The sequence below is a fragment of the Fringilla coelebs genome (assembly GCF_963513975.1).
Source record: "Fringilla coelebs genome assembly, chromosome: 15".
Lineage (NCBI taxonomy): Eukaryota > Metazoa > Chordata > Aves > Passeriformes > Fringillidae > Fringilla > Fringilla coelebs.
This window is the reverse complement of record NC_140041.1, coordinates 5,144,145-5,167,670: the sequence shown is the minus strand read 5'-3', so window position 1 is coordinate 5,167,670 and position 23,526 is coordinate 5,144,145. Positions and strand designations below refer to the sequence as shown.

The following is a 23,526-nucleotide window of genomic DNA, read 5'->3' as shown; positions in this document are numbered from 1 at the left end:
CCTCAACACTTACAGCAACAGTAGTAGATTGTAAAGCTCATATTGTGAATTCTAAGTGCTGCATTCATGAGCTGAAGGCTGTGCAACCTGGACTTTCTCCTCTTTTGGATCAGAACTGAGTTGCCATGCTTTCATTTCCAAAGGCTGTCCTCACTGCTAACTCACCAGGCTGAGTCTGCTGAAATAGTTTTGGTTTGTTAGTTTCCACTCTTGAAGGAATGGCAGGGATTGCAGTCTGCAGGGCTATGCTTATGCTCTGGTGAGTGTTCTGTATCTGAAATTCACAGCTGCTTTGCAAGCAGAAGGATTTTTGTTGTCCTGTGTTATCCATTGCTCTGACATCATCTTGACCAAGCATCTCCTCTGATTCTTGCAGGTGGCCAAAAATACTCTTGTCCATACCTGGCACTGCTGAGTTTACAGTGGCATTGAAGGGCCCTGTGAGTGCCTTGAGTCCCTTTGGGGGTTCGTGTGGCTTGGTAGTTTCCTCTGTGTAGCAGGGTTCTGTTCTGTCTGGCCAGATTTCCAAGGTGGAAGGCGGTTGTCAGATCAGAGCCATGCAGTAATGTTTAGACACTGGAGAAGAGCTCAGTGCCTGCAGCTGATCTGGCTCAGGGCAAGGAGCAGAAGATGCTCTGGTGATGCCCTGCTGCTTGCCCAGACTGTGTTCTGCAAGGGGTGCAGACCAGAGAGCCTGGCAATGTTGCTGTTGGAGACTGGGACCATCAGATAGCTCGATAACTCAGAACAGTTTTAATGAAAACAGCAAGCAGGCAGCCCTACCAAAGCTGCTGTATGGATGAGCAATTAGCCCAGTGCCAGCAGGAGGTGAACCAGGGAGCAGCCTGCCAACCATGTGCATGTAAAACAAACTCCTGTGCTTCCCTTGTCCTTTCTATATAGGGTTTCATACTAGCAATGCTTGTTTTCTACGCTGGGGAGATTAGATGAGTCCAGTGAGGCCACCCTGGGGTTGTCTATCTTCCCTCTTCAAATGTCACATGAATAAAGGGCGCAGGAGCTGACAAGAGGCAGCTGTTGCAGGAGGCATTTGCTGTTCACAGATGCTGGGCAGAAGTACAGCAGCATGCTTTACTTCTGAAAGAGTTCAGGTTTGTAAGCACTCTACATGAAGTGTAAATTCAGTGTCTGATGAAGCCCAGTTGTGGAGTGAATCCCAAATCTCTTGCCCATCATTCGTGCCTGGATGGTCAGCCCAGTGCTCACTGCACTGCACGTGTTCCTGAATGCTGAGGTAGGGCAATTATTCCATACTTACCTCCTTGCTGAGATCTCAAGTATTTATCTTTTTCTGACAGTAGCTCTTGGTTCCCTGCTCTAGAAGCTGTACTGTGGGGGGAGTTTGTCCTATACACCTTCTTATCTCGAGGCATCTTGCCAATATAAACTGCTGCCACCCACACTAGGCAGCCTTTCAGGGAAGCAGGAATGCAGGCTGTAAGAGCAGAGACAGAGCCTTCCAGTTCATAATCTCCCAAATATGTCAGGGAACTAGTCTGACTACTCTGGATGCTTGGTAGGCAATTTACCCCATACTCTGAAGTGACCAGTCCCCTCATTCAAGAACAGTTGAGCTTCCAAGTGAAGAGAAAGCTGACTTGGTTTTAGTTAATCTGCTCAGGCTGTGCTTGTGGCAAGGCTGCTTTTCATCCTAGAAGAACTGAAAGCAAACTTAAAAACCAATGTCAGCTATTTAAAATTAAAGATGTTTGAATTACTTGCATGGTTAAATTCCAACTCTTGCTTGCATTTAATTCAGTAGTGTTGTACTGTTCTCATCGAGTTGTACCTTACACTTTTATATCTTTTCTGCTTAATTGGTTCAGGAAAGCATGCAGGATATAGAGGCTGGCAGGCAAGTTAATGTTGTGAGAAGCCTCATCTCCCATTTCTTGACTTTTTAACCTTGAACTATCCCAGGAATTTTTGCATTTGAGTGATTAAGAAGGTATGACTGACCTCCTGCTTGCAGAACCGGTTTGTTAATCACTGGGAATGATCTAAAATCTGCAAGTGGTTTTTGATGGCCTTCTCCTTACAAATAACTTTGTTGTTCTTTGCTTCCAGAGGTAAATGATCTGCACTGAAGAGACATACACAGGCAAACAGACTGTCAGTGTGTGCAGAGTGGAGCTTGTAAACATGCAGGCCTTTGTAGAAGTGGATAGAACAAGCAAGCAGCTGACTGTACTGGTGCTCTAGGCATACTTTTTGTGCCTGCTGGGGTCATAAACCCCATGTATTATATAGATTATTGCTTCTGTGAAACTGTTTGACTAATAGAAATGTATAAATGCATTTCTGTTCAGAATACCTGAAATACAGACTGGTGCCCGACTTTCAGGTGTCCTTGGTGTCTCCTGATCTCTTTTGTGGAGAATCTACTTGGGCAGTATACTAATTTCTGTATAAAATAATTTCTGTATAAAATAACTAATTTCTGTATAAAAGAAGAATTTAAGTGTTACCTGCACATGTGAAAGCACTAAAGGGTCTAATTAGTAAATTACACACAACTAGAAATCACCTTAATGAGGTACAGAGGTTACCTTCATGGCCTGGCCAGAAAACATCACTGAGCTCTTGAATGTCAGTAAAAATATATAAAATTAGGATAGCTTGGAAAATAAGCTCTGAGGATAGATGTTGGACTTGCTTATCCTAGAGGTGGCCCAATGAATGAAGCATCGAGGCTAGGAGGAAATACAAGGGGAAAAAGGTCTTCAGGAGGCTGAGGAGATGCTCAATAACCATGGCAATGAAAACAGCCACTTCTGAAAAGCAAATAGCTCTGCAGTTTGACTAGCTTGAGGAGAAGTGTGGTTTAATTTAAGCCATTTCTATTGGTAATATTTATGTTGGAGTTTAAGCAAATTTGTTTGGTTTACACTAACAGCTTCAAATATGTTTTTTTTTCCTCGGAGTTGACCCCATTTTACTGTAAGAGTGTAATTCTGTTCCCAGTTATCCTTTATCACAGCAAGACTAGGACCACACACTGGCAGTCCCTGAAATGACATATGCTTGAGGTAACCAGGAGTTTAAGGTGACTGGGCCTTTGTGTGGATTTTGGCTTAATGTCTCCTTTACAGACTTTGAAATGTTGTGTTTTATCTCTCATAACTATATTCTCCTTGGAGTGTAGTTAAGAAGCTTCTGAAATCTGTGATCACTTTTTAAAAGCTTCTCCTTGTTACCTGGTAAGCACATTGGTGTTCATGGTCCCCTTCTGCTAATGGTGGTCCTGAATTGGGCCTTTTGCTCCTCTGGGTGTAGAGATCTCCCCCTCCAGCTGCCCTGCAGTTGGTGAGGTTTTGGTGCCACTGAGGTGTCACTTGGCCTGGAGCTGGCTGCTGTGTCATTGCTGTGTCCCTGCTGAGGATGCTGGCTGTTGGGGATGAGGTGTTCACTGCTGGGTCCCTGCTGAGCATGCTTTTGGGGATGAAGTGTTCCCATTGCCTGTTTCCTAAACTGCTGTTGGAGTGGGAGTCCAAGGGAGCATTTCATCATGCACAGGTGTGTGGAGATGGGGTGAGAAAAGCTTTGCCAGCAAGATCATAAAACATTCACTGCCACACCTGCAGCCTCCAAAGGCAATCCTCCCTGCAGTGAGAGAAGATGCTCCCAGGGAAAATAGTTACTATAGTGACGAATGGCCCTGGTGTGTTTGAGGGCTGGATCACCAAGTTGAGTAATAAATGTGTAGGTGTCTATTTTTAAAAGCTTTTTTGAGGAGGAGATTGCAGACAAATTTTCTAGGACTACAGCAAAGTGATAAGTTTTTTTGAAGTTTAAAAATAATCATCGTCTGTCTTGAGAATGAGATGACCTCATTAAAAACAAAGAAGCTTGTATGTCATCCTGTGGAGCCTCCTGGCAGTGATTCTTGCAGCAGCCTTCTGAGTTCCAGGAGCAGCTCTGCTGGAAGTTTGAGTTCCTCAAAACTCTGTGTGTGCAGCAAGCCCAGTGTCACAGCTGGAACTGAGGTGCCTTTAGCTCATCCTGGTCTGTGTAGCATATCCTGGCACATAATGAGCAGTGAGTTTTATTCAAACAAGAAATGAGGATAGGCTGTGTGAAAAATAAATAAATAAACAGAAGCCATTGAAAATAGAACCTGACTCCAAGCTTCTCCTGCAAAATGCTGGGTTAAAAAGCTGTTTGGTTTTGTAAGAGAAATGGTATGAGTGGAAGTATCTGCCCGACTCATTATTGTGTCCTCTGGCTTGGCTTCTTGCCCAAGGGCTTGTCTGTCTCGCACCTGCTGTGTGCCTGTGAGTGCAGGAGGGAAAGGGAGAGCTCAGCAGGGCTGCTAGGGTGTTTGTCAGGGGTTGGTGGCTCAGGCTGTAGCTGTAAGAGGAGCTGGCAGGAGGATCCTGAATGATCCAGGTGCTGCCTTTGTTCCTGGTGCAGTGAGCTGCTGCTGTGGCTACAGCAAAGTGCAGGAAATCCCCTGGGCTGTCCTCTCACCATAGAGTCATGAAGGATTTCATACAAGGCCATGTGATCTGTCCTGAACTGATTACAGTAAGGCTCTCCTGTTTAAATGGCTTTACTTTGTTAGGGGCTCTGAGGAGCCCTGCAAACACAGGGATTAAGTGGGTTTATGCACGCTGTGGAAGCCTGGCTCTGGCTGTTGGTTTATAAACCTTCCCTTCTCGGCGACCCAAGCACGGTGTTTGTTAAGTGTACATCCACCTGTGTGCACTTCCATCCTCATGGCTGTGAACCTCACCAGCAGCTGCTCATGGTTTGCTGCTGGAGGCCCCCAATTGATACCAAAATGCAGTAATTACAAAAATAACATTTCCTGGTTTAGGCTGTTCAGAATTGATTTCTGTTACTGCTGCAGTATTAACTCCAGATTTGTAAGTGGCACAGGTCACCCATCTCCAGCTCCTGCTAGGAATCTCTATACAGCCATGTTTAACAAACCTTCTGTCAATCAAAAACTGGTTATACAAGGATTATTTGCCTTCAGTTTCCCATGTAATGAGGTTTTTGATTGACAACAGTGGAGTTCAAGAATATAGAAAGGCTTTCTGAATCTAAGATGAGCGAGTTTTCATTTAATACTGTTTGCACATGATAACGTTGGCTTCCAGTTTTATCTGTGATAGAAACTGAAGGTGATCAAAAATCAGAAATATAGAAACCCTTCTCATTTTAAAGTAATGTGACTTAGAGGTAGGAAGCTAACTTTGTATTTTGTGCTGTGGGAGTGGGATTTGGACATCATTTGCTGTACAAATAGTTGAGCTACTGTGGGCAAACATTTTGCAAAGATGGAAGTGTCTCGGGATGTTCAGCATGGCTGGTGGGAGCAGTGGCTTTACCCTCGTCCTGCCTTTGCCTCAAGACTGTCAGATGCTCCTCAGATTAGGAAGTTGGGTGATGCTGTTCTTTTACCTCTGGTACCAGGATTAATTTCTGAACAACCACCTTGACATGCTGTGTGTGGTGGTTACTGTGGGTACCTGTTTTCCAGGTGTCCTAATAAGGAATTGCACTTGTTCAAGTAAATTTGAATTTATTGAATGAAATTAAATATAAAAATTGCATACTGGAAGATAAGAAAATATCATGTAAATGGATAAATGTAGGTTGGTATGTCTTTTTCAAAATACTAATTATTCTTAATAATGACTCCAATTTAAACATACCTCTGGGGGAATGGCAGTCACAGGTATGATGAATGTGAAATATGGGTGAGTTCCTATGAGGTGAACGTATGGGTTACTTTTGGGTGAGCTGGAAGGCCAGAGTTAGGCTATGATTTACAAATATCTTCTCTAGCTCAGGCTAGTTTCTCTTGTAGAGCTCCTGCACCAAGCTCAGCCTCCAGCTTAGAAGCAGATGAAGCACTTGAGGAGCAGCTCAGAGCTACCTGATGCCTGATGGGTGTCAGAGCAAAGGGAGCACCGGTGGGAGATGCAAACAAACTGTTGTCCCCAAGTGTCATCTCTTTTAACTAGCCCAGTTTGGGTTTCATAAGAGGTGCTATATGTACAGACCTTAATTTTGTCCCTTGGTTCCCTCTTTGCTGGAGATCAGAAGTCATAGAATCAGGATTCTCTGAACTTTTGGGTGCATTGCTTTTGTGTGAAAACTGAGTGAATGCACCTGAAGGTTTCCCTAAGGAAGGAGGGTAAGGAATGCACAAACCATTTTGCAGGTGTCCTTCCTTAGTTACAGGCAGGTGGTGAAAGGGGTGCATTTTTGTGCATTGCTGCTTTGAGTCCAGCTACAGGGAGAACATATTGTGTGGTAATGTGGTTTGCCTGAGCTGATGAGATGTTTTTCAAGGCAGCTAGGAAGCTTTGTGAATTGAAAAGGAGAGGTTTCAAAGGAATAGTCCTGCAGATGTGTCCTAGCTTTAACTTGCCACATGCAGAGGAACAGTCCTGTTTTATGCAGCAGTAATACACTAACTAAATCATGTCCTGCTGGGAGAAAGAAGCTTCTCCATTTGCTCTTTAATCCATCATTGTGAGTATGCTCAGGGAAACACTGCATTTTTGGATTCCTTCTGGAAAATTGGTTTATTTTAGTCTTCATAACAACCCCTAAAATCATATCTTATAAGAAGGAAATAATCTCTTTTTTCTTTTTATGCTGTATTCAGAGTCTTGCTACGCAAGATATTACATGTCTTTCATCTAATTGTGCCATTGCTACTTTGATTTGTGACAGTTTTTCCCGCAACAACTAGGGAAAGGAGCTTAGAAAAGTAAGTAATATGGTTATGAAGCTGCAGTTACTTGGGGAAATAGCTATTTTGTCTATAACAAGTGGAATTACACACTTAGTTATAAAACTAATAATTATTCTGTTTGCTAGTTGAATGACAGATTTCTCCTCTGTACAAATGGGATAGTTGGAAGCTTTGGGCAGCCAGGAAGGAGGGCATTAGTCTGTGCTTGGTGATGGGTGCTCCTTGTGAGATATGCTGAAAATATCAGTCTCAAAAGTGAAATAATTGTCTGTTTCTGAGCCCTAGTAACTGGCAAGTCTCCAGTTGGCTTGTGTCATTGCTATAGCAGACTGATCCTGCCTTGCTTTTTTCTTCCTTTTTCCAAAACTCTAACTGAAAGAACTGGCTGGATGTAGTTCATGCATTGCATTTCATATGGAAAATAGGAATAAGCATCCTTCAGTTGCTTGGTCCTGGCTTCCTGTTGAGTCTGACCGTTTCTGAGCACTTTTATAAGGAATTCAGCTGCTCCTAACAAAATAAGATTGGACAAAAGATGAACAGAAGCTTTATAAGTTTGGTGTTACACTTTGGGGCACCAAAGTTGGCACGACAGTGCCATTCCCTGATGAAAGTATTCCAAAGACCTAGTGCTGATAGTGCAGCTCCACACTTTTATTTTTTGTTTTTTACCAAGACAGGATTTAATATTAATGTTAGATGGGATTCTTGAGCAGAATTCTGTAAGGAACTCCACTCAGTGTGTAAAACAAATTAATTTACTGAGGTGTGTTTTATGTCTGCAGCACACCCTCACCTAATGTTAAGTATGTGTTTAATTACTGCTCTGTGTTGAGGGATTCTTGCTTGGATCCCTCACCAAAACTGTTGAGCAGTGTAGCTGGGGCAGGGGAGATGGTTTAATCACTCTGCAGGGCTGGATGGAGCTGGTGTGCAGTGCCAGGGACTGCAGACACGGGGTGGAATTGCACCTCTTCTTACAAAGCTCTCTACAGAAGCAGCAGAGCAGCAATCATGGCACCAGTTCACAGCAGTATTTAGAGTGTTACTAACCAAGTTACCCACTGGAAAGGACCCCTGGGACTTCCTGTGCCTTGCAGTCCCACCTCAATTCCTGGGTGGAACAAAGACATGAAACCATAGGAGAGTGTCCAGAGCATGGCCATGAGGATGGTGAAGGGTCTGCAGGGGAAGCTGCATGAGGAGTGGCTGAGGGCACTTGGTTGCTCAGCATGGAAAAGAGGAGACTGAGGGGAGACCTCATTGTGGTCTGCAGCTTCCTCGTGAGGGGAAGCAGAGGGGCAGACACCATCTGTACCATGAGCGTGACAGGACTTGAGGAAACAGCTGAGGCTTGGCCTGGAGGTTTAGGCTGGATAGAGGTGGAGGGTGGTGGGACACTGCCCAGGCTCCCCAGGGAATGGTCCCAGCCCCAAGGCTGCCAGAGCTCCAGCAGTCTTTGGACAAGGCTCCCAGGGATGCCCAGGGTGGGATTGTTGGGGTGTCTGTGCAGGGCCAGGGGATGGACTGGATGATCCCTGTGGGTTCCCCTCCAGCTCAGTATATTCCATGATTCTGTGATCCCAGCATGACTGTGCCCCTCTCAGGGATGGGAGCAGCTCCATCTAGTTCAGCATGTAGCACTGTGCCCTCCCTCTCTCCTGTCTGTGCAGCCTGCACATGAACCACCATGGTCAGATAAAAGCAGATGCCATTTTCAGAGAGGGGGAAAGTGTTAACCCTGGAGTTTAACTTAATATTGCCAACACGTTTGCTACAGCGCTTTCATCTCTGTTATCTCCAGAGAGTGGCTTGTATCTGACCTTGCTCTGCATTTTTACCCTTGTGCATCTTTGATTTGATCAACTCAGCAGCACATATTGGGTACTCAGGCTGAGGAAACAGCTTGATCCACAGGGAAGAGCATGGGATAAGGGATAGCAATCACAAGCATTGAGATTCTATTTTATTTTCAGGTAATCTCTGTTTTCTATACAAACACACATTTGGTACACAGTCTAGATTAAGAACTGTAAAAATAAACCCTGCAGTGAAACTTTATTGAGAAAGTTTTCACAGTTCCATGTTGTGAAGCTCTGAGTTCTTTTGCACAGCAGAGCTTTAAATTAAATTGAAATTTTCTGAGAGAATAGTGATTGAAACTCTGCTTTATATGGCGTAGGCAATGCATTGAAAGGGAAATGCAACAGCAGGTAAATTAGAGGTGTTAGTGGCTTACATGGCTTTTACAAAAATGTTCCCACCCCATTCTTACTGCATACCAGATTTATAGGTCATATTTAGGTGGAATTACATTAGTTGTTAAATGTTGAAGGCTTATATATAAAGTTGAAGGCTATATCATCTGGCTGAAGGCTTTTTTCCTAAAATTCCTCTTAACAATGAGTGACTGTAAGATGTTAATATGGGAGTACCAGCTGGTTCTCAGTGCCTCCAGATGACATCTGCTCAGAACTTAGTAAAACTTGTCTGTCAACCCTCCTTAATTACCTCTGGACAGAGAAGACTTGCTGGAAAGCTGTCCAGTCTCATGCAGTGGGTTGCAGAGCTGCTCTGTGTCCCCTTTTGTGCTGCTTGTGTGGCAGAGTTGGGTGCAGCTCTGTGGGTGCTTGCTCACCCCTTTGCTCTCGGTGTGTGCCTGCCCGGGGGCACTGTGGTGTTGTACAGTGTGTCCTGTGCCCACAAGGGCTTCTCTGGAAGGGCACGCTCAGCCTCCATCCATCCATCCATCCATCCATCCATCCATCCATCCATCCATCCATCCATCCATCCATCCATCCATCCATCCATCCATCCATCCATCCATCCATCCATCCATCCATCCATCCACCCACCCACCCACCCACCCACCCACCCACCACGCAGAGCACTGGGTTTGTGTGATGCATCTCTGGGCCTCTGGCACATTGTGCTTTTGGCAGCTGGGGATGTGAGGCACCTGCAGGATTAATTCCTCCTGGCTTGTGCCTCCCTGCAGTGCTGTTTGGTTTGCAGTTTTGTTGGTGCAAGCTGAACCTCATTAACTCTGAGTGAAAGGGAGGAAAGGGACGAGGTTTTGGTGATTAAAATCTGTGTGGCCAGTCAAGGAGTGGGTACTCTCAGCTTTGTGTTTAGCCATACAGGCCTTCAGAGTGTTGCTGGCTCTGCTCTGTAATAGAAAAACTCATCAGAGCAGTGCTGTGGAAATACTTCCTTGTTCGGACGGAATGGGTTACACGTTCTCTGATACTGAGAAACTAATCTTGTTTGTCATTAATGAAACACAGCATATTGCAATGCAAATGAGAGAAGTTGCATGACAAGTGGTCCCACAGTCCTCAGCGCTTGCTATTGATTGTTCAGTCTTACTTATTCATGCTATGCAAATTGCATTTCTCATCTTGCTCCTTCTTGTCTACATATTTTTGGTACAGGACTTGTCTCCAAACAGTCTTGTTCTTTCACTGGAGAGCCAGGAATTGTTTCTGGCAAAGTTCTTAATGTTCCTTTGTCAGGCGAGTACTGGCTGAGCCGTGCAGGGCTCTGGAGCTCTGTCACAATGAATTCATCTTGCTCTGACTTCAGATGGAGAAAGGGAAGAGTTGGTGGTGTATTATTTTATAGGAACAAAAGCTTTAAAATGGTTTTCAATTCTCTGTGGTTTTGATACTGAAGCCTTTGTGGCATTTGTTTTCTGGTCAGTTGTTTGGAACAGGCATGTGGGAGTGTTCTTGGATTTGTGCTAAATATTATTTTGCATTTCAGGTATACTAAACCACTGACCTTTGCTGACTGCATCAGTGATGAGTTGCCCTTAGGATGGGAAGAAGCTTATGACCCTCAGGTCGGAGTCTATTACATAGACCACAACACCAGTAAGTGACATGCTGCTGTGTTTTTGCAGAGCAATTTGTGTCTCTATTAAAGTGTACTGAACACAAAACCACAGAGCTGCTAACAGCGTGTTTTAGAGTCAATGAGATCTGCAGCTCATGAAATCAAATCCTGTCCTTCTCCATCATACAAAGTACTTCCTTCTCTGAGCAGGAATTTGACACCTTTTGGGTTGCAATCTTCACATTGGCAGCCACGTTCAAGCCAATTCTCTGGACACACCTCTGTCAGATTGGGTTCTGCTGAGGAGTCCAGCTGGGCAGCAGTGATCTGGAGTTTGTTCTTAGCCTGGAATTTGTCCCTGTGGCAAGACCATCAGAAACAGTGCAAAGGTCTTGTGTTCATTCCCCTGGCAGGGGTGAACTGAATGAGCATGAGCTCCCGTGGCTGCAGGAGCTCACACTGCCTTTGCTGGAGACAAAACCCTCAAGTAAGCTTGGGATGTCCTGTTCAGGGCTCAGGGTGTCTCTATCCTGTGCCCTCAAACTAAGCCACTGCTTACACCCTTTGCTAGACTGCTTGAGAGACCAAAAGAGTTAATTTTGTAAGCTCATTTGAATTATAAGAAAATACAGCATTTGTTATATCATTACAGACATCACTAGAATAACTGTAATGGGTTATGCTAGAACAAATCCCCATGAAAAGTAATAAGCAAAACAAATCAGTGACTTTGATTCTCTTTACAGAACAGCTCCAGCTGAAGCCCAGAAATTCACAGCAGAACCATGTCCAAACCCTTTTAGGGGAGCTTGCAGCTCATACTGAGAGAAACTTTTAGAAGACAAAAGTGCCTTGAAGTGCTTTTAAATTGTGGGGTTTTTAAATCTACTTCTAGGACTTCAACTGAAACTTTTTTTTTTAATTACATGATTTTTTAAAAAAAATAAAAAATGTGGAAATCTGGTGCGTTTTTTTTCTTGGTGGATTTTTTCCCCCCTTGAATAAATTCATCTTCACACCCTTCCCTTTTTCAAAACTGCCACAACTTCACCTGGCCTGAGGCTGCACCCTCCAAGCTTTAGCAACTTCACTTGGGTGTTAAAAATGCAGAATGAAAAAAGCCTATTCCCATAAGCTCTAACTGAGCCCCACAATATAAAGATCACCAGATGTAAAGGTGACACAATTTAGAACTTATGTTATCCTAAAATCACAGGATTTACAAATCTTTAAATGGCTTCATCCTAACTATTTTTCTGTGAGGTGGGGGATGTTAATTTTTTTTTTATTGGAAAGTTGGAAAGGGTAGGCAAGTGTTTAGGATCACACAAAGGAGATCTGCAGGGGAGAGGAGTGGACAAACTTTGCTTCAGAAGGTGCTAAGTAGTAAGGCACAAATTTGGATCTCCTACAGGTCTCTAAGAGCAGGTCTGGTGTCCATTTCACAGTCTGGGAATGATAAAATAGCCTTGACCTGAAGCTGTAGGACATGGAAGCCTGTTGGACCCCTGGAGTGTTTCAGTTAGCAGAAACTCCAGCATTGTTAAGTTTGAGGTTTGGACTCAGTGATCCTAAAGGCCTTTTCCAGCCTGCATGGTTGAATGCAGCTGGGACAAACCAAACATGGTTTTATTCATACATTGGAGTTGGGGCAAGGTGAACATGCAAAGGTCTGTGCCACTCACAGGTGCCACAGGATTCAGGAGCATGCAGGGAAGCCTTCCAACTGTGCTGACACCTGCTTAGTAACAGCGCCTTTTAAAAACTTCCACTTCCGTGGGATGTCAGAGGCCTCAATATTTAAATGAGAATTCCAACCAAAAAGTTAAAAAGAAGAGGAACAAACTCATGACATATTTCTTGTGCCAGCTCTAATCTGGATCATGACAGAGCAGAACACATCCATTTACCTTAACCTAATCAAGCAGCTCAACTTCGTGGTTCATGTTGAAGTATCCTCTGGAGAGTGTCCAAAACCTTCCTCCTCTCCAAGGTCTCTGGCAGATTCCCTGGCAGGAAAGAACTGCTGAGGGTGGGAAGGGAATGGAGCCATGTTGGGTCCTGCTCATACTGCACAAGTATTTGAGACTAATGATCAGAAAGAATAGACTTAAATGAAATCTAAAGGCAGGAGCCATTAAAAGCAAGATGGAGAACAATTGTAACCACCTCTCTGAGGGAAAATAAATGCAATTAAATTGAATTGAGTACCCAGAATATTCCTAATAAAGTATTAATGCATAGCCTTGAGTGTGCCTCTCTGGGAGAACTTTGGAGTGTGATTTGCACAAAGAAATGATGCTGATGCAAGCATTGTAAACGTACATTCCTCCAACATGAAGCAAGCAGATTTATTTATGACAAGCTCAACATTAAATTAGGAATTCACAAGACAACAAATGATGTAACAGCCTGCATTTCTATAGTTCTTTCATCTTGCTCCTGAACGTATTATGCATTTCTCAGTAGCTGGGCTCAGTGAGAGCCCTTGGCCAACACTTTTGTTGATTGGTTTTACATGTTTGAAAACCAAAGCTCAGGGCTGCAATCAAGGGGTTGCAGTTAGTGCTTTGATTACTGAAAAGGCTGAGGTGAATATTTAGAATAAATCTGGACACAAAGCATTTCAATACCTCAGTGTGTTGTCCATCCTCTCTGTGAGCTGTCTGCTGAGCATTCCCTGGGTCAGATTGTGGATGGGCTTGGAGCACTGGCAGTGCTTCACCACCTCACAGAGGTGTTCAGGATTGGAGGCTTTTGCAGTCTTCCTCCTCATTGCTGATAATGGAGTAATTTTCCTGCAGCAGCTTCTACCACCCTTCTTGGGATTCTGGGAAGAATGGGCTGGTAGTCTAAGGAAAAATTGGAAATAACCAGGCTTGAAGACTTATATTGAGTTAGACTTATGATCCAGTGTCCTGCATCAGACTTCAAGAGCCACAGGCACTTTGCCAACATACTTTTTATGCTGGAAATTAGAGAGCCCTAAGTCTCAGTTGCTGGTGACTGTCCAGGGAAGCTGCATGCCTGGGAGTGTGGGGGCAGCTCCCTGGGTACACCAGACTTTCCCCTTTTGGTTCAGCTGGGGAGAAAAGGGAGTAACTTCATGTGGGTGTGGGTAATGGTTATCTGGAAAATGGGATTTGGGGGCAGGAATTGAGGCAGGAGCTTGGGGATGTCAGAGTCTCAGAGGTTCTCTGCCCTCCTGATCTTTCTTTTGCTCCCTCTAAGATCACAGTGCTATCAATGAGGGCCCCTACAGCTGGTTCAAGCAGCTGCTTTTCCCTCATATTATTTTGGGGCAGTTTTTTGGGTCCAGGCCAGTTTTTTGGGTCCAGGCCTAGCTTTAATATTAAATCAGCTGAAATTGCTGATATTGCTTCTGCTTGCAGGACCTGTAAGAGACTCTGTTGAAGTGCTTCTCCAAACTATATTGGGGTTTTTTGATGCATTTTGTGGCTTCTCCAAGTTTTGCCATGTAATTTGAAGTGCCATGTGTTCTTTTGGGTCTTGAGATATTGTTAGAAACAACTTACTGCTGGAGTAGCCAATTAATTTTCTCCTCAGCATGATCATAGGCAGCTTGTGAGAAGGATTGAGTGTCCATCCCTTGGGTAAACCTTTTATTTCTAGTTCTGCTGCTAAGAATATTGTCTAACTTCTCTTCCCCACATCCTGTGTACTGCAGTCTTGGTCTTATGCCCGACTCACTTAAGAGCTGCTCATACCTTCCACTCTGGCAGCTTTTACTAAATATTTAAAGAGGCTCTTAAGATATGCAGATTAGATTCCCACTGATAGTTTCAAGCAAGTCCTTTCTATTAATTATTCATTATGTGGTAACTAGGGATCCTTATTCAAGCATGTTAGTTTAGACAGTTCAGAGCACTTGGTCAACTAAATATTGAAACCTGCTCCAAACAAGAACATGTAATAGCCTTGAAATAGAAATGAAAAATGTTTTGGGCACTTCTTCACAAAACAGGGACAAACACTGACAATAAATTGACCTCGTTAGTATTAGGGTAGCTGCATGTCTGTGATGTTACCCCTTTTTCATGATTAGAAACCTGGAATGTATTGGTTGTGTTAGGGTAATGGGGATGGAAATGCTGTAACTGCTGCATTCCCTATGTTACCTAAACTCCACCTCCCATATCCTTCAGTCATTTACTGCTGTGCCTGCTTCCCCTAAAGGAAGTGTTCACTCCTCTCTGAGATTCTGTTCATATAATGTCGTTTAAGATGCTTTCACAAATCTGTGATTTAATCAGACTTTATTTTTACTTACCTCTGGAATCTGAGTGAGCAGGTTTTCTTTTCCCTCTGCAATAAAAGCCACTTGGCAGCCAAAGAGGATGGGCAGAGTTGTAATTGCTTTCATGTTGTCAGGTGCAGTATAATGCAGTTATGAGGCAGTGATATTTTCTGAAAGTTTTATCGGTGAAATAGTAGAGGTATTTTATTAGTAATGTTATAAAGCAGTTGCAATAAAGATAAGTATAACAGTCAGTGTCAGTATCTTGGAACTGTGTATGCATATTCTTGGGTGGATGTTTTCAAGTGCCAGAACCAGGGCAGCTTCAGCAGCAGAGGAGTAGGAGAGTTATGACAGTTTTGTTGTGAATTATTCTACTCAGCATGGCAGAACGCATTGGAATTAATTGTGGATCAACAGTCACCTCCTTAGAAAAAAGGAAAATGTCTTTATTCAACTTTTTTATCACAGGGATGGGGCAAGAGACTATTTTAAAATATCATGAAGAGAGAAGCTTTTCCAAGAAGCAGAACAAACCTGCATTCTGTTGATCTTGCTTTCCTCTGTTTTCTCTCCAAGAAACGACTCAGATAGAGGATCCTCGGGTGCAATGGAGGCGGGAGCAGGAGCACATGCTGAAGGATTACCTTGTCCTGGCCCAGGAGGCCATTGCTGCCCAGAAGGAGATCTACCAGGTGAAACAGCAGAGGCTTGAGCTGGCCCAGCAGGAGTACCGGCAGCTGCACGATGTTTGGGAGCACAAACTGGGCTCCCAGACTAGCTGTGAGTACTGAGTGAGCTCTGAACCAGCTCTTCCCTCAGCTCTGCACCCTGTAGGACAGTAAAAGGCATGAAGCTGCTCCTGGGATGGTGTACCATGGCACTCTTATGTTTGATCAGTTTGTTTCAGACATGGTGTCTGCCCAGCACCTGTTTGGTAAAGGCTGATTGTTGTGAGACACTCCTGTGTGTGGCTCAGTCACTGCAGTCAATGTGCAGATTTTCTGCATGGGCTTCAACAAATGCTACAATTGTGGTCTTTGGCTCAGTGTGAAAAAGTTAACTTACATGGTATTTTCCTTGATTCCCCTGTTTAAAGTACAGAAACATGGCAAGAAGGTCCATCTTGGACAGTATTCCCAGGCCCTTTTGTAGTTTTATATCCCAGGTAGTTGAGTGATGGTCTAGGGGAGCTGAGGGTCTGTATTTTATGCCATGTTCCAAGTCACCACTGCTGGATTGCCTCTCTGTGTGTGCAGAACAGCAGTTTGTGCTCCATATTCTGTGTCACAACACATCAATACCAATGTCACTCCAAGATTTGATGCAGAAATCTTCATAGAATGCTGTATTCCCTCTTTACTGGTACTAGTTAGGAGCTGGAAAATATCCAGAACAGGATTTATTTCCTGCATGTATTCGAGAATTTTTGTTATAATCCTCAGTATTGCAGATTTTCTGTGTCCTTGCCAGCCAAGAACCTCCCCCTGTTTTGCTCTTGTGAGTTGTGTGTGATGGTGGAGAATTCCACTGGCTAATCCTGTGCTTGGTGTTAACATTTTTTAAGTAGTTTTCTGTCAACTGAAGGATTCTTGTTTGACAAGGATGCTGTCCCTCATCTCTATAAAGAACTGGGTTTGCTCTTTTCTTAGGAGTACTCTACCCAGAGCAATGCACTGAGAGCATGAATTACATGGGCGAGATGGGATCTGTCTTGAAAAATACAACCAAACAGAAATAACTAGAAATGCTTTCCCATGTTTTATAGGGCATAAACTGATGGCTGCAAGGATCAGAATATCTCCCTTGCCTACAGCTACCTCTAACAACATTGCACATTGGGGAGCTTCTGTACCTTCTGAGGCAGAAGGGTTTAACTGCTGCTGAGAAGAGAGTTCTGCTCTTAATGGGACATTGATTTAATCTGGTGTGACACATTGTATGGTTGGTCATGTCCTCAAGGCTGTGAAAAGGCTTGCATCACATTTTTCAGTTTCTTCTCATTCTTTGCTTTTCTTTGTTTCTAAACATTCAGTGGATTGTTTGCTCAATGAGGAAGTCTGAAAAAAAAAGCAATTAAGTAAACCTTCCTGCAATGCCTGTCCCTTCAGTTCTGTTAAATGCCTTTGGAAATGCAGGAAGCCACACCACTGAATGGAGTGAACGTGTTTGAGAGTTTGAGTTAAGTGTGTTAACCTGGAACAAATCCAGACTTTGGAGATGCAGGACATGCTTTGGCCCCTTCAGTCTGCACTTTTTGTGGAGCACTTGACTGCACTATTGCCTTGCCCTGTCTTTGAGCAGTGGAAATTGGGTAACAGACCCAATGTGTGGAGGTCTGGGTGTGCAGGAGTGATGGGAGATCTCAGTCTGTGGTGGGGCTGGTAGAAGTGCAGGGAGGAAGGCAGAGCTGCTGAACTGGCTCTGTATTTGTTCCAGTGCTTTCTGGCTCCTCGTCAAGTTCCAAGTATGACCCCGAGATCCTCAAAGCAGAGATTGCTACTACAAAATCCAGGGTGAGTAGTACAAGTGGACCTTTGCTTGCCATGAGTAATGTTCAGGTGTTTCCAGACCTCATGGCAAATACTGAAAGGAGATGCCAAAGCAGTTGGGAGAGCTAATGTTGCCATTTAGGAGGTCATTTATCACAATATTCTAATGTTGCAGTCTTAGGAATTTAAAACAGTTTTTTTTCCCCCCCTTAGACTTGAGCCTGGCTTGGCAGCTGGCAGTGCAGGATGGCTGTGGGATGTGGCTCCTGCAGTGCTGGAGAGCTGGGGTCCTCCCCAGGGACTGGCAGCTGTTCTGTGCAGGGCTTAGTGCAGGCTGTCAGCAGGAGAGGGTGTGCTCTCATGCAGAGCTCAGTTTGGGAGGAAGAAAGGGCTAAAGTAGGTCAGTGTGGCCTCTGTGGAGGAATATAAAACAGCAAGCTGTAGGGTCAGAGCATTTACAATATGGATTATCATCCTGCTGAGTTACTTGTCCAGTGGGGCCTTTTCTCTGGGGAGCTTGGAGGGTGGCTTCAGGTGCTGCAGGGTGACTCCTGTCCTCATGCTCAGCAGTTTTTTTTAATAACTGGGAAGGTTTTAAACATTTCTGAGCAAAGTTGACATGTGTTTCATTGCTCTTTTGAATTTTTCTCAATTTTTCCACTTACATGGCTGGAACTTCCCTTGAGCCCCTTGTTAAGAGGTGTGATGGCAGCTACTGGATAAAGCCCAGGCCAGTGATAAAGTCCTGATGAGGAGGCAGACAGGGCTGTTTCCTGCTCTTGAGATGAGCTAATTGCCTGGAAACTTTGTTTAGAGTACTGTCTACGCTGAATAAAGTTTTGAACTGAATGGGTAGCACTGTGCCTAAATACTCCTATAAAATAACATTCTAAAAATGTGACACCTTGCTGCAGGTTAATAAACTCAAGAGAGAAGTAGCTCACATGAAGCAAGAGCTCCAGTACAAAGAGCATGGATTTCAAACCCTGAAGAAGTAAGTGTGTTCTCAAGATCTTTTTTTTTTCAGAACATCTCTGGCTTGCAATGCATCCCCCACGACATTTATAAATAGCTGCCTAATAACAAGCTGAAATATGCTGCTGATGATATCTTTAGGCTGAAAGCAGTGCACAGCCATGGGGGGGTTCTCTCAAATCAGTGCCTGTAAGGGATTGACCACATTAGAGCTGACTTCGTGGCAAAAAGGTTTTGAACCAGGATCTCATCATTTAACTGAGATTTTGTTTTACTCAGTCTTGTTCAATATGGATGACATTACAGCTCATTTTCTTAATTATAAGAGCCATTGATTTAGGGCACTGAGGACAAACTGGAGGTGTAGTGCAAGGGGAGGAAAAGTTTCAGGTACTTGCCTTTGTGTGACTAAACATCTGGCATCTTTCAGATAAATATTTATTACAAGGGTCAACCCTGGTAGAATTCCTTTGAGGAAAGGAAAGGATGAAGTGGCTTGTAATTAAATTGTGCAAGCAAATACATCTGTGCATGTGAGTCTGTGCCTGCTTTTTGAAATCATGACTGAAAATAAGGTAATTCTCATAGATGGCTACGCTGATCCTCTCTAGGTTAGGAACAAGGCAGCTAGCAGCAGTCTGCCCTAACACTGTTTGGGGGGGTTTGTATGCACCTTTGTCCTCCCTAAGGATTCAAAGAGGTGATGATACTGCTGAAATCAGAGTTCTAGCTAAATGTACTGCTGAGTAACTTAGGCAGTGGGGAGTGGGGTCTTTTGTTCCTTCTGCTGTCCTTGTTATAGTTTGGAGTGGTTTTTTTGTTAAAAATCCCTGTCAAGACACATGCATCTAGGATGATTCAATTCTTGGGATGTTATTAAGTGTTATCTTACTGGTTTTTTAAATTTCTATACAGAATTGACATGAAAATGTCTGACACTCAAGGTGGCTACAAACTTGATGAGGCACAAGCCATTTTAAGTGAAATGAAAGCTCTCAAGAAGGCCATTACATCAGGGGAGAAGGAAAAACAAGACCTCATTCAGGTATTGAAACAAGCTGACTTTATAGTATTTTGTGTCACCATTGCAAGAAGATTGAATTTCTGAGAAGTAATTTAAGTATTTTGTATTTCAGATACGTAATTGAGGTTTTTATTAAACTAGTTTTGTGTTGTGGTTGGACCACAGCCTCTGCAGTTCTTCAGATGGTAGAAATGAGAAGTATAAAATGCAGTCCAGCTGTGCCTGACCTCAAGTTTGCAGAGTCTGAGTGGGCACAGCAGGCATGGTCAGATCTGAGTCATGGGGTTAGGCTGAAGTTACTGCAGCTGCTGAGGTACTTTGGGCAGAAATGAGCTCACCTCATGATTTTTTTTTGTGGTTTTAGAGCTTAGCCAGGTTAAAAGACAGCTTTGTGAATGACAGAGGATCCCAGTCAGACCTGTGGGCCAGCAGCATGTCTGTGGAAAGCTCCAGCCCTCTGCTACCCCGGCAGTACCTGGATGTCAGCTCCCAGACAGATGTTTCAGGAAATGTGAGTAATGTGTGAGAAGCCTTGTGCACATGGAGACATTCCTCTGAACTGTGTGTACATCTACCTCACCATGAGTTTCCAAGCATGGACAAGTTTTTTGTGAGATCATAGCTTATCCTGGTTTAAACTGCAGTGTGACTTTGTGTGCACTGTTAATGTATCACTGAGGGCAACCTGATATTTCCCCACACTGTCTCTATCAGACCACCCCAGGTGGCAATAAAAGGGAAGGAACTTTGATTTTGCCTGTAGGTGTAGGTTCTTTGATACAAACACTCCTTTAGCTCTTTATAGCAATAAGTTATGAGACAAGAAACATTGAGCAGCATTGGGCTAAGCTCCAATGAGGACTCTTCCCCTAAGAGTGTTTGGCTTTCACTGGGTTACAAGTGACAACAACAGCTTATTTGCAGCTATTTTGATGCCACCAAAGTTGTAGTGCTCATAAACCTTCAGTCCCACACTTGCAAGGAGATCAGAAGTGTCAGGTTGGTCCAGCCTTGGTAAGGGCTAAATCAGTGCTGGGGGTACATCTTATTTCTCACAGGACAGCACAGAGCCTCTCCTGTGAACCTTTAAGTAAAGGTTTGCAGCCACTTGCACTCAGGGCCACGCATGTCAGTAAAGATCTGCAGATTTGGGCATGGTGGGATGTCCCTTGTCTTTAACACTTTACAGCCAAAGCAAGATGTCATCCAAACCAAAATGCAATGCAGCGCTAAAGGATGCAAAGAGCATTTAAGATGAAGGATTGCAAAGGTATTTGTGTGGTCATAGAAACAGAAGCCCAAGACAGATGTGGTGGATTTTCTCTTCTTTCTGGGCTAGAAAGGGCCTTTGAATCTTGTTGGGGTTTAAGTATATGAAGAAATAATGAAAAATGTATTTAAGTGCATCATGTTCCCGTGTTATGATTGGTTTAACTAGGAAATGACTAAGATCAAGTGTCACTTGTAAGAGTGTCAAGGAAATATCAAAGGAGTGGTTGCTAAGTTGCTGATGTGGTGTTTTGTCTCAGTTTGTGGGCAGCAGCAGTAACCAGCTGGCCGAGAAGGTGCGACTGCGGCTGCAGTATGAAGAGGCAAAGAGAAGGTAATTCCTTGGCCCATTGCCCTCTTTGGTTGTCACACAGCTCATGCTGAGGAGAAGTTTCACTAGAAGAGGTGCCACCAGACTGAAACCCAGCATTGCTGCTAAGTAAATGTGGTCATTCTTGAGTCAGTGACACAATAGGCTTTTTGGGCCAATGTTATCTTTCAAGAAATAAATAACCATCCTAGAAATTGCTAAGGCATGACTAATGCATAAAGAATTCAGTCTGGCCACACCTATGGGGACATAAGTGGTTCTGCTACCTGTTGCCAGTGCTTCCCCATGCCTAATAAGGAGACTGTACTGCAAGGCATCTCCTTACCTTGTTTGAAATGAATGAATGCTTGCATGCCTAAGAGTGATAAGGAGAAATGTATATTGTGTTAACACCTTACATCAAAATATGGCCAATGCTGCAATTCCAGAGCTTATCTGTAAGAATGTAAGTTTTCACCTTTGCCCTCTGATCTCAAATGAATGAAGAATAGATTAAAAAATATTCTATCTACTTAACAGGCCAATTTAAGCAAAAGCTTTCCAGGACTTACTTTTTAATAGATAATAGCTAACACAACTGCATAGTTAAATGAAAAGCCACCAAGAATTATTACTTAGACTTTGGCTGGCCTAGTCTTTGTTCAGTGATGTAACCATTGCTGGTGGTGACTTTCTTCACTTTTAACTGCTCTAGAGGGACTTTGCAACTCCAGAATAACAAAGTTCAGATGTGTGGTACAATCTGTGCTTGGGATATATGCAAAGAGAAGCCTTTTTCTCCAGCCTCAGGTTGGAAGTAAGAGCCTTAAGGCTGAGGTTACTCATAATGCTCTCATTTTGGTGTACTGGAGTGGCCAGTAGGCCATCCTTCTCAGTGGCATAAAATTTGATCTGTGTCTGTGGCAGTTGTCAAAAACTGTGTGCTCAACTGCTTCTGACACAAATTTATATTTCTTTCCTTAGGTGGAGCAATTTTGTCACAACTGTTTATTTTGCCAGTCCAAGATTTGCCAAACCACCTTGACATTCAAATGATTCAGTGACTTTTAAAAGCAACATTAAAAATACCATTCCAGATGCAGTGGTTAATTTGGCATCTTAAAATTGCCTTTTACTTTTAAGCTTTGCTGAAGGCTTCAGTTTAATTCACACTGACTTTACACACTCAGATTGAAGAGGAATACTCTTCCTTTATCCTGTATCTTTTCCTAGGAGGGACAAGTGAATAGTGACAAGCCTGCTCTTTTAATATGCTCTTTATAAAGAGAGACAACTTTGTAAAGACAGCACTCTGGTTCATTTGGAGTGGTGATGAGAGGCATACAACACACCTTGCAGTTAAAGAATACTTGCTGCTCATACCCCATGTTTTCAAAGATTAAAAAACATTTTCATGAGGAAAGATGGCTCTAAATGATCATGGATAGTTGATGCTAAAATGGAAAGATCTCCAGCTATCAAAGTACCATGGTTTTGGCACAGTGTTTTGTAGGAGCTGCAGAAACAAATACCTCAACTGGTTTAAAGCTGGAACAATACTATGGATATAGTGACTCACAAGGAACCTTCTGTTCCTGTGAAAATTCTTCCTTGTGATGTTTGAAGTGTTTCCTGTCCCCACAGCAGCATTAAAATGTTCCAAAAACACAATAGAAGACGAAGTACTTTGCCCACGCACAAACTGTGAAGGAGCCAAGTGATGGAAGTACATGTGTTTTATTAGCTCTGCACTATCTGGAAAGCTAAAACTTAAGGCTTGAAATCAAGTTGGTCCTCATATTAATTAGTTTAGAGCTACTGGATCTGCAAGGGGCTGGTGCTTTGGAAAGCAGGCTCTGGCAGACGCTGTTTGCAACATTGCTGTGGACCAGACTAAAAGCTGGGCTGTGGGTGAATATCTGACTGAACTTGACCACACCAGAACTGCCAGGACCCAGTCCCCTTCCCCACCACTAATTCCTTTCCTGTCACAGCTCAGGCAGACAGCAGACCCCTAGAGCAGGTATTATAAAACACAAAAAAAGACAGAGGGCAGCTACAGTGATGAACCTTTGGCTTAATAATATTAAAACTGAGAATGGCATCATGTCAAAAAGGTTGTCATTGCTACACCTCAGCAAGGAGATAGCTGCTGCAGCATAAATGTAACCAGAAATGCAATTAAATTATGTTGTACAACTTCAGACACATAGCAGTACCTCAGGTGTGTAGCGCTTGCACCCTGCACTGTTCTGATTTTTTCAGCTGTTAAACTTTCAGCTTGGGTTCTGTGTGACTGGTGGTAATTCAGGGATTTTAGAAGTATGTTTTTTTAATCTCCTAAAATGAAATACTTTAATGTCACATTAAGCAACATTACAACCATGGTGGGTATTTGACTGGTCAGTTTTTAAACCACACCTTCCACTTAGTTTGTGGGGCTTTTTTTCTCAAGAACAGAAGCTTATCTGGTACAGGATTGTTAATTACTGGTTGCAGATACACATCTTATGCTCCTTTGGAGATGCATGTGCTCTGAGCAATCTCTGAAGATGCTAAAAATGTTGTGCTATGCCTGTGTTGTATAATAATAGAAAGTACTAACTTTCCCTAATTAACAAAAAG

At 43.4% G+C, this 23,526-nt stretch overlaps 1 protein-coding gene across 4 annotated transcripts in view; it reads left to right on the top strand.

Annotated features, from left to right (window-relative positions):
• Positions 1–23,526, top strand: part of WWC1 (WW and C2 domain containing 1) — a 66,806-nt gene that overhangs the window by 20,108 nt on the left and 23,172 nt on the right. For all 4 annotated transcript variants that reach the window (XM_084215599.1, XM_084215600.1, XM_084215601.1 and 1 more), the window contains 7 exons: positions 10,502–10,611; positions 15,411–15,614; positions 17,271–17,347; positions 18,238–18,317; positions 19,214–19,343; positions 19,687–19,833; positions 20,852–20,925. In XM_084215599.1, coding sequence (XP_084071725.1) covers positions 10,502–10,611; positions 15,411–15,614; positions 17,271–17,347; positions 18,238–18,317; positions 19,214–19,343; positions 19,687–19,833; positions 20,852–20,925 — 822 coding nt within the window. The remainder of the gene's footprint in view (positions 1–10,501; positions 10,612–15,410; positions 15,615–17,270; positions 17,348–18,237; positions 18,318–19,213; positions 19,344–19,686; positions 19,834–20,851; positions 20,926–23,526) is intronic.